This window comes from Alexandromys fortis, unplaced genomic scaffold, assembly GCF_014885135.2.
Source record: "Alexandromys fortis isolate MF-2015 unplaced genomic scaffold, M_Fortis_MF-2015_v1.1 scaffold_44, whole genome shotgun sequence".
Lineage (NCBI taxonomy): Eukaryota > Metazoa > Chordata > Mammalia > Rodentia > Cricetidae > Alexandromys > Alexandromys fortis.
Genome location: NW_026067921.1, coordinates 4,460,873 through 4,479,557, shown reverse-complemented (window position 1 = coordinate 4,479,557; position 18,685 = coordinate 4,460,873). Strand labels below are relative to the sequence as shown.

The 18,685-nt window shown below is 50.6% G+C and overlaps 1 protein-coding gene and 1 pseudogene across 1 annotated transcript in view; one reads left to right on the top strand and one right to left on the bottom strand.

Moving 5' to 3' along the window:
* The window catches only part of Scn5a (sodium voltage-gated channel alpha subunit 5), a 96,581-nt gene that overhangs the window by 28,747 nt on the left and 49,149 nt on the right, over window positions 1-18,685 (bottom strand). Inside the window, exons 15-18 of the mRNA XM_050141582.1 lie at window positions 9,242-9,415; window positions 7,832-8,188; window positions 3,972-4,412; window positions 2,479-2,640 (exon numbers count right to left, since the gene is read on the bottom strand). Of these exons, the coding sequence (XP_049997539.1) occupies window positions 2,479-2,640; window positions 3,972-4,412; window positions 7,832-8,188; window positions 9,242-9,415 (1,134 nt within the window). The remainder of the gene's footprint in view (window positions 1-2,478; window positions 2,641-3,971; window positions 4,413-7,831; window positions 8,189-9,241; window positions 9,416-18,685) is intronic.
* Window positions 15,642-16,202, top strand: LOC126501074 (manganese-dependent ADP-ribose/CDP-alcohol diphosphatase-like; annotated as a pseudogene).

The following is an 18,685-nucleotide window of genomic DNA, read 5'->3' as shown; positions in this document are numbered from 1 at the left end:
CGCTAACACGGTGAGCCCTGTGGCTTAGCTGGCCCCTCCAGAACAGTTTAGCTGAATGGCCAGCCTGGCAGTTACCACAGGCCTTCCGGAGGGACAGCACAGGAGTCCAGCTTGAGGCTCTGCAGCTCCCCACCGGCCCAGGCCAAACTGCTCCTGAGAACCTGCCTTTGGCCTTGACCTAGCTCACTTCTTCTGCTTCTGGTGTCCCTCCTGGCCTCTCTGGGGAGCACAGCCCCCACAAGTCCCCATCCCTGCCTCTGCTTCTGGGGAACAGACCAAAGAATCAGAAGGCTTCTGTGGAGAGAGGAACCCCTACCTGCTTCTGCCCAGTCTCACTCCTATCTCAGCTCCCCAGCTGGCTGCCTCAGGCAGGCCTAGGCGCAGGCTCTTGACTGAATGCCAGGGCCTGACTGTGTGGCTCCCACTGCCTTCTTCCCCTTCCTTGGATGAGTAACCATGCCCATATCTGCGCCTCCTGCTTTTTTTTTTTTTTAACTTCTGAGGTTTATGGCAGTACAGGACTAGGTCTCAGGGCAGGGAAGAGCCTGCTGCAGTGGACAGAGGGTTGGGGCTCTGTCTTGCGGTCTCCATGCTCCTGAGGCTACACCAGGCAGGGTCTTGCAGACACAGAGCTATCAGGCAGAAGAGCAAGTTCTCAGGATCCTACTGCAGGAGGGAAGAAGCCTCCCTTCCCCGCTTCTCTCTCTCTTCTGAGAAGGGTCTTGTGCAGCTCGGGCAGCCTCGAATTCACTGCACAGCTGCTGCTGACCCTGCGCTTCCAATCCTCCCGCCTCCAGCCACTGGTCACCCAGCTTGTGTAGTGCTGAAGATCAAACCCAGGGCTTTGCGAGTGGTAGGTGAGCATTCTACCAATCCAGCTACATGAAAAAGTCCTTCTCCTGGGAACACCCTAGCATTTCGCTCTCTCCCTTGTCCAGAACCATACACATCTGAAGGGAGGACACCACAAAGTTCCGGGTAATTTCCCACTCCCTCCTGAGGCTTTGCATCCTGAATCCTCCAACTTCACATGATGTCAAGTGTTAGACCACCCAGGGAGGGGGCTGCGACCTGCAGTTGGGACACGGTCCATCAGGGACTCACGCTCCATGACTGGCCATGATGGTGAAGCATCCTAGGGCCCTTCTTACAGGACCGAGATCACAAGCACTGGGATGCAGAGTAAGGTCAGATTCAGGAAAACAAACGACACCCAGCACTCTCTGAATGCATGGTTCCCCTTCCACACACCTGAAGCAAGTGAGGCCGAGTAGTGTGGCTGGCCATGGCACAGGTCCCTGGGCTTGGGGGCTCAAAATGCTTATGTGCAGAGGAGCCAGGCAGGCCACACATGCAATCAGGAGGGTGATGTTAGAACAAACCAGAAGGCTCCAGCTCGAGGCTGGGGAGTGGCTGCCACCTGCTACAGCACGGCAGCACCACTCTCAAGTTTTCAAGCCACACAAGAGATGTGGATTTTATTTTAAAGAGAAGCGCTCCCAAATGTACTGTAGAATGTCAGTTTAAGATGTGTTACATTCATTTATGCTCTGGAAGGTTTGTCTAATGGCGCCAAGCTGTGCTGCATTCTTTTATGCTGCATTTGTTTAACTCTGTGAAGCTGTGTTACTTTCCCTGCCTAAAACACCTGATTGGTCTGATAAAGAGCTGAACGGCCAATAGGAAGGCAGGAGAGAGAAATAGGCGGGGCTGCCAGGCAGAGAGAATAAATAGGAGGAGAAATCTAGGGAAGGGAGCGAGGAATGAGAAAAGAAGGAGAGGAAGATGCTGGGGCCAGCCACAGAGCTACACAGCCACATAGCCAGCTATGGAGTAAGAAGGAAAGAAAGACATATAGAATAAATAAGGTAAAAAGCCCAGAGGCAAAATGTAGTGAAAGAGAAACAGGATATTTTACATTAAGAAAAGCTGGCTAGAAACAAGCCAAGCCAAGGTTGGGCTTTCATAAGTAAGAATAAATCTTTGTGTATTTATTTGGGGGCTGGATGTCAGGCCCCCCAAAGAGTAACAAAACCAACTGCACGAGCAGGTGGCAGTTAATTCAGAGTAAAGCCTGTTTGTGGCCACAGGAAACCCTGATGGCAGGCAGGGATCCCTTCTCCCCTTTTAGCTTTTGCAGGGAAGAGGCAGCAGGTGATCAATGCAGCCAGGACTGTCCTCTGTGAATTGGGGAGTCACGGGACAAACACTTGCCAAACGGCATAAGAACACAAGAACAGAGTGCAAGGGGAGGACAAACACACGGGATGGAGGGCTTAGTCCTGCCTCAGAATCCTGAGCTGGTTGGTTCCACAACTTTCCTGTGGCCTTGGGGTGGGTACCATCTCTCCCTGTTGGGACACTGGTTTACCACCCTCCTCTGCCTTGGGTCTCAATACTGCCTATGACACTGACTGTGGTTCCCCTTAGCAAACGCTGAGCCTGCGCTGTGGCCACAGCAGCAGAGCCCACTGTTACCTCACTGCACCCCGGGGCCCGGGGATCCGCTTCCCGTTCTTGCTGCCAGTCTGCCTGAGACGTAATGGCCTCAGCTTCAGAGGATGTGGTCTCTGACACCTGGCTCCAGGCCCTGGGCTCCTGAGCAGGCTCTTGGCCACCAGACACAACCTGGGATTCCTGCTGAAAAGACCCCATGAAAGCCTAAACACACAGGCGGAGGGTCTCCAGGGCCCTGGGTTTGTGGATTTCAGTCTCGGCCCACTGCTTCCTGGCATCTTCATGAACCTCCGTCTACTAAAGACCCTTCGTCGGCTGACTTTGGTTAGTCACTGAGAGGTTCTTGGTAAGTACGGGTAAAGGACCCTTAGCCAAAGCTCAGCATAAACCACTCCTCTTCAGACACCCTGAAAGGGTGTGGCTGGACCTATGAGTGCTGTCACCTCTACTCAGAAAGCCGTGCTGACTTCTCAAGTCCCCAAGATACTCCAGTTTGCTGGCACTGATTCCCACAAGTCACACACAGACATGTGTGCGAGCATTCACACATGTGCACGTGTGCAAACACAGCACACACGGGCGTGCGTGTGCGCACACATACACACACACACACATGCACGCACTCACGCACTCATGTGCGTTTGTGCTGTTTCCAAAAGAAAGGGAAAGGGAGAAATAGCCAGAATTCTGCTCCATCTCCTGTGCAGGAGATACTGGAGACTGTGGTCCTAGTACCCCCTCCCTCCCACCCTCCCATCCTCTACCGCGACGGTCACCCCCCACTCTCCCACCTTCAACCATGATGGTCACCCCCTACCTTCCCAACCTCAACCATGATGGTCACCCCCACCCTCCCACCCTCCACCACACCAATGGTTACAGTCCTACAACTTGGCTAAAAGAGCCAAGACAGGACTCAGGCCATCTGAGGCAGAACCACACCTAAATGGAAAGGGCCACTAACATGGAAGAGAACCACTAGGTATGCTTGACCCAGGGGCCTAAGGAACAACCATAGAGCCCAGCTCAGGTCAAGGGAAACCTGAGGGGCAGACACTCTGTTTTGGCCAGACTCTGGTCCCAAGTGTTAAAAATAACAGGTTTGGAGATAAGATAGTGCTGTCCCTGACACCTTCTGCTCAGGGGTGCTTATTTTTAAATCTCAGAATTAGCCTCAGGCATGGGAGGGGGGGCAGTTGCGAGGTCACCAAGCCACAGCCTGCTCTCATCCAGACACTTGTCCCTGCTGGTCTTGGTGCCAGACAACCGTTAGGGTCGGGGGTGGGGGAGACAGAGGCTTTTGTGAAGGACGCCTGTCCATGCCTCACTTTCCCAGGGATGAACGCTGACTAGTAGGGTGGGTGGACAATAGCTGGACACGGACCTTTCTGAGAGGCCAGCTGTTGTGGGGCTGGCCTGTCTTCTCCCACCGTGCCACTGCTGAGGTAGTCTGGTTGAGGCTAGGAGCTGTCTCTGTATAAGCAGGTGGCAGTCCCGTCAGGACACGGGCTTACCTGTTTGCTGGATTCTTCCTCGGAGCCAAGGCTGTCCTCTCCGTCCTCCTCCTGGTCGTCGGTGTCTGACTCAGCCATGGCAATGGGCACACACACGGGTTCCGAGTCCCCAGGAGTGCCCTGACCGGGTCGCTGGTCTTCCTCAAATCGTGTTTCCTTGCGGGCTGGGGGCGCCTTCTCGCCCTCTGGGGGTGGTGGGGACCTGGGGGCAGCGATGCAGCTGGGCAGCTGGCTGTGGGTGGCAAGAGCCACCGGTTTCTTGGGTCGCCTCCGCAGGAGCCCACAGCAGAAGTCCCAGGTGGTCCGCTTGACAAAGCGCAGACCCCGCTGGATGCGGGCCAGGGCCAGCTGGAGGTTGTTCATCTCTCCATCCTCATCAGGGGCGGTGAGGTTGTCCGCACTGAAGGAGCTGAGCAGCAAGGCCAGGAAGAGGTTCAAGACCTGTTGAGGCAATGGGTCAAGTTCACCCAGGCTCTGCTGAACCATGGAGGGGAAACTGATGCCCTAAGAGACTCTGAATACTGCTGACGGCAAACAGAGGCACCGGGCCCTGGGCTCTCACCTACCCCTCTCCTTCTCCTGCATATGGGAGCGTCATTTACAGAAGAAAAATGAATTCAAATTCTTCCTGCCAAAGGCTCAGACAACCAGAGTGAAAACCTTCAGATCCGGGCCCCTTGTATTTTAGCTCAGGGTCAAGGAGGGAGCTACAGATGGCGACAGGGTGGGACTTGCCTGGGGAAAGAGTCTTAACCAGGCAGCAGCAGCAGCCTCCACAAGGACCTTCTTCTACCTCCCTCTTCCCCTCTGGCCTTTGGACTAAGTAGGTGGGGCACAGCGGGGTGTGATGGCCCAGGGATCCTTCCTGGGAAATGGGGAGTCAGAGACAAGGCAGAGGCTCCCCAAAGAAACTACTCCAACCTCTAAGGGTTTTGAAAGGGCTGAGTCAGTGGGTAAAAGGGAAGTGATTAGCTTTGGCTCAGCACCGAGCGGGCTACAGCTAGGCATGTGTGGCTGCTAACCAAGCAATCTGCCCGTGTCTTAGGATGGTCATGGCACCTTTCCATGTGAGGGTCACAGGAAAGGGAGCAGAGCAGGCAGCAGCATTCAGGTGTCCCAGACCAACTGTGTGGCGTGTGACAAACCTGAATGGTGTCGTGGGAAAAGGTGTACTGCCTAGCCCCACAGAGGAGAAATGAAGACGGCACCTTCTCTCAGTCCCCAGAAGGAGCTCAGCGGAAGGGGCCCTTGAGCAGCGTGACCAGACGCATCGCTGAGCCCTGCTCCCGGTTCTCTCAACTCTTCGGGGATGCACCCTGCCTCAGGGACTCCGTATCTGCCAGAAAACTGGGGGCGAGCATTCTGAGGAAGGTGAGGCCCAGGCCTCTGTAAGAAGCCACTGATGAAGAAAGCAGCATCCGCTCCCATGGCCAGCGAAGGCTAAAGGTGCTTTCTGTCGACTCTGGAGAAGTGACCGCCTCTGACACCTGGCCGCCTTTTCCATGTCCTCACCAGGGACCGGGGATTCAATATTAATCAAAACTGCTGTCAAGGCTGACCTCTAGCCTGGCCCCTGGCCTCTGTTCCTGCTGCCCACTGAGGGTCCTCCCTGTGGCCCATATCCCTCACCCACGCCACACAAATCCAGACTCCCTAAGAGTCCTGGGTTGAAGCTCCAGGCAAGGTAGGAGGCCTTGTCTACCCACGCAGGACCCAAGGGCCTCCCATCTCCAGCTTTGGAAATTCGTTCTTCTGGGGCTTCCCCGTCAATCACGCGTGGCCCCGGCCTTGCCCATTTCAGCAGCAAGCTTGCTTCCACCCACGCAGCTGGCCCCAGCAGCGGCCCAGTTCCCAGGCGAGGCGGCAGCGTGGGTTGGCAGCTTCCCTCCTCCAGAGCCTCTAATCTTCTGTCCCCAGGCAGATCCGCTCAGAAATGGCAGGGCTCTGGTGAGGGGCGGCTCAGCCCAGCATCGGGCTGAGTGCTGGCAGCAGCTGAGTGCTGCGCACATTTGCTTTCTTTTTGGAGCTGAGTCTGGCAGCTCCTGGAGCCAGGTAGGGACTAGGTGAGGCTCTATTCTGATGGGAGGCTGCTTTGAGGGGACGGAAAGGGATGATGGGGCCGCTGACACTGTGTACGCATGCTCTGATTCCTCTCTGGGCACTGAGCTTTAGGCTGGGGACTGAGGGATGGGCAGTATGCTGGGCTCTATCCTGGCCTGGCTGAGGCCCATGGATGGTGAAAACAGGCAGGTCAGGGAAGTGGATCCAGACCTCCCTGTGTGCTGGGGTGACACTGTGCTGCCCATGAGGGCATGGTATTCACAGTGGGGCCCGACCATGCAAATGTTGGTCCTTTGTTGGTCTCCGATGTATCCACTAAAGAGGTTCCTGTCCTGAGCCAATGAGTCACTGTGACCTTGTCCCTTCTGGGCTAGAAACCTTCCCTAACTACTCTAGCTGGGGAGGAGTGACACTCATGGGCCCTTCTTGAGGAGCACTGACCAGTTGTTTCTGTCTATAATTCGGGTTCTTAGAGAAGCTAAATAAGAAGGAGAACCCAAAGAAAATCATATAGGCTTCCTCCTGAATATTAACCTTCATCAGGCGATGAAAGGAGACAGAGACAGAGACCCACAATGGAGCACCGGACTGAAATCTCAAGGTCCAAATCAGAAGCAGAAGGAGAGAGAGCACAAGCAAGGAACTCAGGACCGCGAGGGGTGCACCCATACACTGAGACAAGGGGGATGTTCTATCGGGAACTCACCAAGACCAACTGGCCTGGGTCTGAAAAAGCCCGGGTTAAAACTGGTCTCGCTGAACATAGTGGACAATGAGGACTACTGAGACCTCAAGAACAATGGCAATGGGTTTTTGATCCTACTGTACCTATTGATTTCGTGGGAGCCTAGGCAGTTTCGTGGATGCTCACCTTACTAGACCTGGATGGAGGTGGGTGGCCCTTGGACTTCCCACAGGGCAGGGAACCCTGACTGCTCTTTGGGCTGACGAGGGAGGGGGACTTGATTGGGGGAGGGGGAGGGAAAGGGGAGGCGGCAGTGGGGAAGAGACAGAAATCTTTAATAAATAAATAAAAAAAAACAAAACAAGCAAAGCCATGAACACCCATGCAGATGAGTGTGCAGATAGAGGGATGAGCAAAACTCAGAGAATGAGGGGTAAGTGGAGGGGTGGGTGAGCCGGTGGCTGAGCGAACGGCTTGTTGATTGATGAACTGGGTGGATGGGAATGGTGAACGCAGGGCGTATGGGTAGGCTGATGGGTGAGAGGAGGGTAGAGAAGAGAGCAGGTAGACGGGTGGGGGATGATGAGTAGGTGGGTGGGCATGCGATCAGGTATGAGTGTGTGTGTGTGCACGCGTGAGAGAGAGAGAGAGAGAGAGAGAGAGAGAGAGAGAGAGAGAGAGAGAATGGGAAGTTGGTAGACAGATGAGTGACCGGATGGACGGGTAAGCGTGTGCACAGGGGCACGAGCGGGTAAGCAGACAGACTGATGAACAGGCGGGTGGTGAGTGGGTGACCAGGCGGGTAGACGGCAGGATAGGTGAGCACACTGAAGAGCAGACAGAGGCAAGACTGAATGGGTGAATGATTAGGAACTGCCTGGGTGGACGGGTAAGCGTGTGCACAGGGGCACGAGCGGGTAATAGAGCAGAAAGGGAGAGATGGGGAAACGAGCCCAGGAATGAATGGTCGCCGGGTCAGCGGCTTATGGGAAGGTGGATGGTTTCCTAGGTGATTGGCTAGAGAGAAGGAAGTAGAGATAAACGGATGGAGGGGTGTCTGGGTGGATAGGTGGGTGGGTGGTCAGTGTGCAGTACGAGGCCATGGCTCACTCACCACAAGGTTGCCAATGACCATGACAAGCAGGAAGACCAGCAAACACAGCGACTGCCCCGACACCTCCATGCAGTCCCACATGGTCTCGATCCACTCCCCACAGAGGATGCGGAAGATGATGAGGAAGGCGTGGAAGAAGTCCATCATGTGCCAGCGCGGCAGCAGGTCGGAGCCGCTGATCTGGTGCCTCAGCTCTGAGTAGTTCTTGCCGAAGAGCTGCATGCCCACCACAGCGAAGATGAAGACGATGATGGCCAGCACCAGCGTCAGGTTGCCCAGCGCCCCCACCGAGTTGCCGATGATCTTGATGAGCGTGTTCAGGGTGGGCCAGGACTTGGCCAGCTTGAAGACCCGCAGCTGAGAAGGAGGGGAGAGCAGGCAGGAGCCTTTGTGACGGGTGTGGGTCACACCGTTATGTCCCCAGCGCCTGCCTAAAAGCCCTGAGAGGCCTTGTTTCCAATACACACCCAACTAATTTCTACTAGGGATCAATGCTGAATTTTGGCATAGTCATTGAAAGTCTCCTGAGCTTCAGTTCATCTTTTCTGCCTTAGCTCTTCTCTGCCCCCACACTAAGCTCCTACCTTCCTCACTCTCATTTCCAGGGAATGCCCAGTGGATTCTCCTAGCCCGGGGTGCCCTTCCTCTATCAGACCTGTTCCCCCTAGATACTCCAGGCCACCTCAAGCCATCTGACTCCTCCAATCTCCACCATCTTTCTTTCCTCTCAGGAAAAGATGGCAGGCACTTCCTATTTATTGGGCACCCAGTGTGTCCTAGGCCTGTGCTTAGGAGGGATTGACTTAATGTGAATTTCAACATGCAAGGCTGGCATGGTTACCACCCTCCTTTGGTCCTTAAAGGTCAAGTGACTTCTCTAAGTTCCTTGGTGTATAGGAATGGGATCAGAATTAGAACCTACAGATGGGCTCTTCCTTACTGCTCACACATCCCCACCAGAGCTGCAAATTCTTCCCCCAGGAAGCCTTCCCTGGCCACACTACCAGCCCCAGGAAGTCCTCAGGTATTCTAAGTTCCAAATGTGAGCCACACACAGATGATTCCACGACATCTGAGACCCACTGAATCTGCCTCTGGGGTTTAGCAAGATCCTAGATCATTTAAGCACTTCCAAGTTTTAAAAGATGCCATTCAGCAGGCAATGCTCTAAGCGAGCCACCCACAGACCTGGTCGTGACTCTTAACTAGCCATATGACCCCACTCTCGGATCTTGCTAGGGCCCGAGATACATGAAAGGCCGTGCAATGGTCAGTTGTTCCCCGAGGAATGTCTTCCTTATTGCCCTCCTCCACCAGATACCTCCACACTGGGCCAGGCACCCATCGCCAGAGCAGGACGGAGCCAAGCAAGGTGGCTCCTCCCTCTCTGCGGCGGGCGCATGCACGTACCAGGCGGAAGGACCGCAGCACCGACAGGTTGCCCATGCGGGACAGGCCCAGCTCCATGAGGCTGAGGATGACAATGATGCTGTCGAAGATGTTCCAGCCCTGCTGGAAGTAGTAGTAGGGATCAAGGGCGACGATCTTGAAGGTCATCTCCGCTGTGAAGATCCCTGTGAAGACCTGGAGAGAGAGAGCAGGGGTCAGCGGGTCCTCCAGCGCTGGCCAGAGACCCTGGGCGGCAAGCATCCTGCTTCCTGACTCTTGTCCTGCAAGCGTCTCCCCCGCCCCGCACCTCCTCCCCGGGCCTCTGGGCTACTCTCCAGGCTCATCAGCTCAGAAACAGCCCACATTCATCATGGGTTCTGCAGACATGATATCTAACGGCCACCCGCAGGGGAAGCTGGGGCAGTTACAGCATCCTCACAACACCCCAGGAGTTCAGGGTCTTTGCTTCTGCCCTTTCTCCTCGTCTAAAGCTGACTGCTTCCCTGTACTAGCCTCCAGCTACTGCTTCCCCAGGGGGCTGGCACTGTGCAGGCATTGCTCTAGAGTACACGTGGCCTTGTTTTTAATGTGTGTGTGTGTGTGTGTGTGTTGTTATGTGGTATACACACGTGTGGAGGCCAGAGGACATCAGGTATCCTAATCTACTGCTCTTACTCCCTTGAGACAAGGTCTCTCATTGAACCTGTAGCTAGGCTGGCATTCAGCAAGCCTCAGCCATCCTCCTGTCTCTACCACCCACATCACTGGGGTTTTAGGTGCATATGGCCACACCCAGCTTACATTTTTTTTTCAGATAAAGTTTCTCACTATGTAGCCTTGGTGGTTCAGAACTTTCTTTGCAGGCTGGCCTTGAACTCATAGAGATACGCCTGCCTCTGCCTCTTGGGTGCTAGGTTAAAGGCGTGTACCATTATGCCAGGCTATGCCTGGCTTTTCATGTGGATCCTGGGGATTTGAACTCAGATCTGTATGCTTGCATGTCAAGTGCTCTTACCCACTGAGCCAACTCTCCTGCCCACATATATTTTGAAAAACTCATCCAAAAGCCTGACCCATGGCCTGCAGCCCATGTGTGGCTGAGGCCCAATGCAAAAGTAAACTTAAGATTAAAAAAAAAATTATTTCATTTTCTGGTTCTTGAGTGTGAACTTCCTAGGTGGCAATATTACATTGCAATGTCCAAGGATGGACATATTCTCTCAGAGGCATTCCCAAGGAACAGACGCTGGCTTTCCTAGGTTTGTTGATTTATAACCAAACTGCCTGAATTGCATATAGAGTCTGATCTCCAGGAGCCCATGGTGTTGGTGGGCAGCCATGATATACAACCCAAGGCCCTGAAGGATGCCAGGCTGACAGGGTATGGTCTCCAGAGGAGGGTATGTCTCCTGAGGTTAGAGCTGTGACCTCAGGGGTCCATAGGAGCAAGCTTGGCCATGGTGAGGAGACGGTGAATGGCCCAAGGAGACACCCTCCACTGGAAGGGGAGGGCGGCAGGCAGAGTACCCTGGGGACTGGACCAGGCCCACAGCAGGCATGAAGACATGGGAGCTACAGGTACAGCACTGGGGTCAGCAGTTAACAGGGAGGTCGTCTGGCCTGGGTACCCTCAGGGAACTCTGCTAGAAGCAGACACTGACATGGCTTTCCATCTCTGCTCAGATGGGGCTCTGAGGAGGTGGGCGAGGGGGACCTTGCCACATACCAGCCCCATCTTCAATGTACAGAAAAAAAATGTTTCTCCAAGGGAATCTCAGGCTCCACTAAAATACACGGGCTGTCCTCTGCCCCTCCCCCAGCACACAAGTCCATCCTGCTATTTCTTCATGTCACAGACCCCCAACACCTTGAGGCCTCCTCATCTCTCTACTCCACCTACAAGACTCATCCCTTTAGGCCTGTTCAAAAGTCCGAGTCCACAGCTCCCTGACATATGGAATAGGCCACTTCAGACACATCACTTAGTCCCTTCCCCTCTCATCGTAAGTACCCTGTGGGTATATGTATGGAGTCTTCTCTCTTTGGAATACGGCAGCAGTTAGGTTTTGACCTGCAGGCTACCATGTTCCCCATCTGACACCACTATGCTCATTCCCATGCCTTGTGGGAGCCTTATGTGCCCAGCCTTGGTCCTCACTCAGCAGTGTTCAGACACCCCATAAAGTGCTCAGCTACCCCCTCCGTCAGCACCCAGGCTTGGACTTCCCTAGAGTCTGCCTGGGCACATGAAGAGTAAGGACATTTCTAAGGCCTGTCTGACGGGCTCCTGAGTGTTATTTCCTCAGCTCAGGGAGTGGTAGTTACTGTCAGCAGCAAGCACCCTAACTCCCGCATGGGGCTGAGAGCACCCGGCCTAGGCAAAGGCTGCTTCAGATCTGAAAAGCTCTGGGCGTTCAGTGGGTTCTGAGGATGGCTTCCTATTTCCCTATCAGTACTGATGGAAACGTCCCAGCAAGTGGGAGACTTCTGGGGAACCTTAAGCAGTGGGTTTTGGGGCTTGAGAGGTGATTCTACTTGTAAAAGCACAGACTACTCTTTTAGAGTATCAACTTCAATTCCCAGCACCCAAATGGCAGCTCATAACTGGATGTAACACCAGGTCAGCGGATCTGAGCCCTCTTCTGGCCGACTTGGGAACTGCACACATGTGGTACACATACAGACAGAGAGGCAAAAACTCTCATACACAAAAGATAAAAAAACTTTTTTGTAAGTTTTTAAAGGGGGTTCACATAGCCCAGGCCAGTCTTGACCTCTTTTTAGAGACCTGTGAACCTGAGCTTAACATGTGACACCGTGGCCCCTTTCCATGCTAACTAAAATGATCCACAGTGTCCTTTTCTGCTGTTGTTGTTATTCTATGGCAGAGATGAGACATGCTAGTTTAGCCAATTCTCCACGACAGACAATTTCCTCTCTTAGAAAGACTGCCATAATGAATACTGCTTTGTGGACATATTGCTCAGTTATTTCCATCAGGTAGTTTTAGACCTGGGATGGTGTGAACAGCCATCGTTAGGGATTCTGATGTGGCTGACTGATCTGCACAGACAGGTTTTAACCAACCCCACGAGCAGTGGAAGACAACGTTCTCCCTCTAACTGCTCATCCTGTGTTTCTGTTCCCAGCACACAGCTGGTTTATCAGCCATTCCTTTATTTTTGTATTTCTTCTTTTGCCAAACCTGCTCTTCATAGCCTTTGCTAACTGCTCTATTCCAGTGTTTCTTATTTTTGAATTGTCTATAAATACACTTTTTAGATTAGAGATGCTATATGTCCTGCTGTGACTTTCCTGGCTTGTCATTTAGTTTCAGTTTTTAAATTAAGAAATACTTTAGGGCTGGGCGATGGTGGCGCACGCCTTTAATCCCAGCACTCGGGAGGCAGAGGCAGGCAGATCTCTGTGAGTTCGAGACCAGCCTGGTCTACAGAGCTAGTTCCAGGACAGGCTCCAAAACCACAGAGAAACCCTGTCTCGAAAAACCAAATAAAAAAAAAAAGAAATACTTTAGGACTTGGGTATGATGGTGCATGCCTATAATCCCAGAACTGAGGGGGAAGAAGGATCAGGAGTTGAGTGAGTTCAAGGCCAGTCCAGGCTACAGGAGACCCTGCCTCAAACAAAACAAGACATTGACATCTTTCGTACTTGCTTCCAATGTTGTCTTACTCGATCTCACACAACAGCAGTAGGAATGGCGGAGCTGATGTTTGCTGTACGCTATGGCAGGCATCCTTACAGTGTCTCTCCTAAGTTCCACCGTTTGATCCCCACAGTAGCCCTCTGTGATATGCAATGCTTATTATTTCCATTGTGTAAGTAAGAAAACAGATATAAGACCCAAAGGATGACGGCTCCCCCTGCGGTTTGGCCTCCCACTGCCCACACAGCTAACTCACAAAACCACCGATCGTGGTGCAGTCGCTCCAAGGTGATCACTACCCCAAATGTGGCGTGTTGTGTTGTGTTCTTACATAGTAAATAGAGAATATATCATATATTTTATTATTATATTAAACTTTATGTAAATGGTTTGTGCGAGTGTTCTTTTTTCAGATATATATATATATATATATATATATATATACACACAATATTTTATTGTATGAAGCAGATGTAATTTATTTACCATCCTGCACCTTGGGTGGTTTCTTTTTTTTTTTTTTTTTGAGGCAGGATCTCTCTATGCAGCCCTGGGTGTCCTGGAACTCACTGTATAAACCAGGCTGGCCTCAAACTCACCAGATATCTGCCTGCCTCTGCCTCCTGAGGGCTGGGATTAAAGGAGTGCACCACCATGCCTGGTTTTATACACCCATCTCTTGAGTTCTTTTTCTCCGTTTGGAGGTGTGGTCTCCCTGTAGCCCAGGCTGTCCTCTGCTTCCGTCTCCTGAGTGCTGGGACTACAGTGTGACCCACTGTGTGCTTGACTGCACTGACTCAGGCTTTAGTAGATAAGACATTTATGCTCATTCTCACTCCCCTCTAACAAGAAATGTGAAGAACTTCCTTGTACATGTTAATTTGTACCCATGCATGAGTCTTTTTTTAAGGATTTATTTTTACTTATGTGTATAATGTCTGTGAGTGTATAAGCATGAGTATGTAGTAACCACGGAGCCCAGAAGAGGGCATCAGATCCCCTGGAGCTGAACTTACAGGTGGCAATGAACCACCTGATGTGGGTTCTGGGAGCCAAACAAGTCCTCTGCAACACCTGCAAGTAATCTTAACCACTGAGCCCTTTCCAGCCCCCAACGGTGAGCTTTCTTAAGATCTCTCTCTCTCTCTCTCTCTCTCTCTCTCTCTCACCCCCCCCCCCACCTGACATTGTAAACATCAGCATGAACTGTCTCCCAGGGTGGATGTATCGAAACCACACTCCCAGAGTTGACGTCCCAATGCACAATAGTCTTGCTAACCGCAGAACCTCATTTTGATTCTTTTGTGGGCGGGAAATAGCATATTAATGTAGCTTTGATTCGTATTTATCTATTTCTCTTCGTATTTATAACCATCCGATTCACCTGTTTCTTTCTTTGTGTTATGGTTGTTGTCTTCCCCACTGTCCCAGCTAGTTCTCACGTGGGCATCACTATTTCTGGGTTGAGCACCAGCCGTGTGAGCCATCTGGCAGCGTTCCTCCCTGGCTCCTGTCTCCAGGTTTCTGCTCTGACTTCTCTCAACAACGGATTATGACTTGGGAGTGTACACCAGTCAAACCCTTTCCTCTTGGTGGTGGTTTGAAAAAGAAATGTCCCCTGTGGGCTCATGTATTTAAATGTTTGGTCCTCATTTGTGGGGTTGTTTGGTGAGGTTATATAGCCTTTAGGGGTTGGAGTCTTGGAGGAAATACATCACCAGGGCAGGCTTTGTCCAATTCACTTGATGTGCTTCCCGTTTGTGGGTAGAAGGGTGACCTCTCAGCTTCCTGGTCCTGCTGCTGCCAGGCCTTCCCTGCCATTATGAGTATCTAGCCTACAGGAACCATAGGATAAAATAAACTCTCCCTTACATTGCTGTTGGTCATGTGTTCTGTCACAGCTGCAGAAGAGTAACTCATACACTCCCCACCTTGCTTTTGGTCCGAGTGGTTTCCACAGCAACAAAGGGAAACCAGGACCGATGTTGACCGTCCTTTCTCTTATTGATGTGTAAGGGTTCACTATGGCCTGAGTTCTGTGTCCTTCTAGAAGATAAGTGTGGTAATGCCAATGTCTACAGTGTACTAGTGACTTCACTGGGTTTACACACAGAACCATACATTTTAATGCAAGCAAAGCAAGCAATCTTATTCGGTATTGAAATATATATTATTATATATCGAAATATATATAATTTTATATATAATAATAAATAAATTATAAATTTATTTAGGTTTTTCGAGACAGGGTTTCTCTATAACTTTGGCTACAGCCTGTCCTGGAATTAGCTCTTGTAGACCAGGCTGGCCTTGAACTCACAGAGATCCTCCTGCCTCTGCCTCACAAGTTTTGGGATTAAAGGCGTGTGCCACCACTGCCCAGCTTGAAATATATTATTATCAGCCCTACTTACATATTGCTATGGTTCTCTGTCTGTCTGTCTGTCTGTCTAACTATCACCTATCTACCTACCTATCTATGCACTATATACATAAGCTCCAGAATGGGGAACTCGAATATCCGTTAAATGTCTGAAATGTGAATTACGTATAACCAGTCTATGTGACATTAATCTTGTGAGAATCCTGACCCTGAACAACAGCAACAATAAACTTTTACCTTAATCATTCATCTCCCTGCTGAATAAAAGGTAGCTGAAGATTTTAAAGGCAATGTATTAGATTCTCTGTTCGAAGCCATGGTTCACGTTGGGGACTATTTAACTCGGCATTTGGCTTGCGCTTCCTCCACATATACCAGATGAGCTGAACCCTGATGCCCTGGTCGATGGTTCAGAGCCACACTTTTCCTTTGGAGTTATAGCAGATATTCAAAATGCTGATTTGGAAGATGGAGTCAATTATCAAAGAAGCAGGTGGAGGTACTACTGACACCGTCTTGTTCACTTAAGGGTGCCACTGAAGACTGGAATAAAGAAAGCAGCGTGCCCTGCTGTGTCCTGCAGCTCGAGGACATTGTGGATGGCTCCGATGCACAGTATAAAGTATCAGAAAAGTCTCTAGAACTTGTCGTGGACACATTCAAAATGCACAAAACCCCAGTGCACCACACATGGGGAAACCATCAACTCTGTAACTTCAGTAGCGACTTCTTAGTGAACTCTAAACTTGACAGCAAGTTTCTAGAAGACCAGACTGTGCAGCATCCTGAGACCATGCCGTCAGAGAACTCTTAGCTGATCACTTTGTACCACTCCCTAACTTACAGTTCACTTTACTGGATGCTTATGACTGAGTGTCTTGGGCACAGATCAATCTTCTCCAAAGCAGGAGCAGTGTATAGTTCAGTGTTAAAGTCAGTTCCTCAGCGTCTAATTGGTGTGTATGGCATGAAGTAGGAATCGAACTTAAGTTTCTTCCATGTAGATCAACCACCGTTCCCAGTATCATATCTGGAGTAGGTCATCCTTTGTGCACTGATTTATATACTGTTACCAAGTCTCCAGTAGGGTTGCTTTATTTCCAATATTTCAGTCTTATAGCACTGATTTCATTTAGATACCATTTTTTCTTTCTTTAAAAATAATTTATTTACATTGGTGCTTTGCGTGCATGTATGTCTGTGTGAGGGTGTCAGATCTTAGAGTTATAGACAGTTGCTAGGTGCCATGTGGGAGCTGGGAATTGAACCTGCGTCCTCTGTAAGAGCAGACAGTGCTCTTAACCACTGAGCCATCTATCTAGATCCCATATAATATGTGGTAGGAAATTTGCCACCTTATTTTTTTCAAGATTATCTATCTATCTATCTATCTATCTATCTATCTATCTATCATCTATCCATCCACCCACGTAGCTACCTGTCTACCTATTTATTATGTGTGTGTTATGTTTGTGCACATGCAGGTGCCTGCAGAGGCCAGAAGGAGGCAGATCCCCTGAAACTGGAGCTTCAGACAGTAGTGGAAACAGAACTAGCATCCTCTGCAAGAGTACTAAGTGCTCTTAACCACAGAGACATCCCGTCAGCCCCAGCCCCAATCTGCTGTATTATTAATTCTTTCATAAGGGAGACTTTTCAACCTATCTTCTCCAGATGTTGCCTCTGATTAGGTAATGGGCTGAGCAGTTTAGTCTCCCAGTCTTCTCTTTTATGGACTCTGTGTTTGGAAACACGCTTGCAGAGTCTGTCCCCAACCAAGATTACCCACCTATGCTTATTTTGGTGATTTCCTTTCTTTACATTAACATTTAAACCACCTGGACTATATTAAATAGAATGAAATAGAATTATCATTAAATTAATTAGATAGAATTAAATTCAAGAAAATCAAAGCCTTACATTCAAAGAAAATAAAGCTATCCAAATAGCACAAAACACAGCTGTTGCCAATAACCAAGTGACAGGTTTGGCACAACTGTCATTCAGTCACAAGTTAAGTTTGGCAAAGCCACTAACACCCTTTATCACATCCGACTGTTGCCCAGTCCTACCTAGGAAAACTACACTCCACTTAAGGCCACAACCACCACCTGACGGCTCCTTAACACCCACAGGTGCACCGTAAGAATCTGCATGCTGAGATATGCCAAAGACGACCCAATATCCCCAGCTGCACCATGAGATTCTGCATGCTGAGATGTACCAAAGACCACGCAATACTCCTGGCTGCACCACAAGACTCTGCAGGCTGAGCTGTACCTCCCCCTCAATTTGCAAGAAGGAAAGTACAAGAATAGCCAAATGGGCTCAAATGATTAGAAAAATGTTGGGAAAAAAGTCTGCAAATGACCACTTAACGTTCTGGGTTTATAAAGCAGTAATGGAAGAAAATATCCACAGACTGCAATGTGAGTGAGGCCTACCTGTCTGTGTGAGCCACCTGAGAAGCTGGGTCTTAGGTCTGCTGTGAGACAGACCTAAAACCCAGCTAGCGGCCTCCCCACTGGCCAGAGCAATGATCCTGAGGACTCTGGCCAGTCCTGCTGAGGACCCCTGGCACGGAGCTGGCTGTATTCACATGTCAGGATATAGAAGATGAATACCTGATTTCATGTCCACCATGCCACCCTTTCTGCCTCAGTTTCTCCATCTGTACAGTGAAGAGGCAGAACTCAATGTGGTTTCAAGAAAATTATCCGAAGGAACCCAGGCATCTTGACTTCTGGGATCAGCTTCTTTAATAATAACAACCACAGCACAGCCCCCATCTCTGCCGAGGACTTGTTCACGCAGGCTGGAGGAACGCATGCTATGGACATTATCTTATTCGGCCTCATTAGCTTCCTCCGAGGCTCACATTGTCTGATTCTTGCATTTATTAAATTCAGAAAATACTTATTGTGCCAATTACCAGGATTAAGTGATTTGCTTGAGGTATCTAGTTAGTAAGAGTTGAGTCAGAATTCAGATCTGGTTCTCCACATCCTTGATTGACTCACTGCATCCAGTTATCTGTAAGTCCATCTACCCACCGATCCAGTTAACATCTGTTCATCCACCCACTGACCCAGATATCATCTATCTACCCCCCACTGACCCAGACATCATCTATCTACCCCCCACTGACCCAGACATCATCTATCTACCCCCACTGACCCAGACATCATCTCTCTATCCATCCCCTGACCCAGACATCATCTGTTCCCCATCCCCTGACCCAGACGTCATCTCTCTTCCCATCCACTGAGCCAGACGTCATCTCTATCCATCCTGACCCAGACGTCATCTCTATCCATCCTGACCCAGACGTCATCTGTTCCCCATCCACTGACCCAGACGTCATCTGTTCCCCATCCACTGAGCCAGACGTCATCTCTCTATCCATCCCGACCCA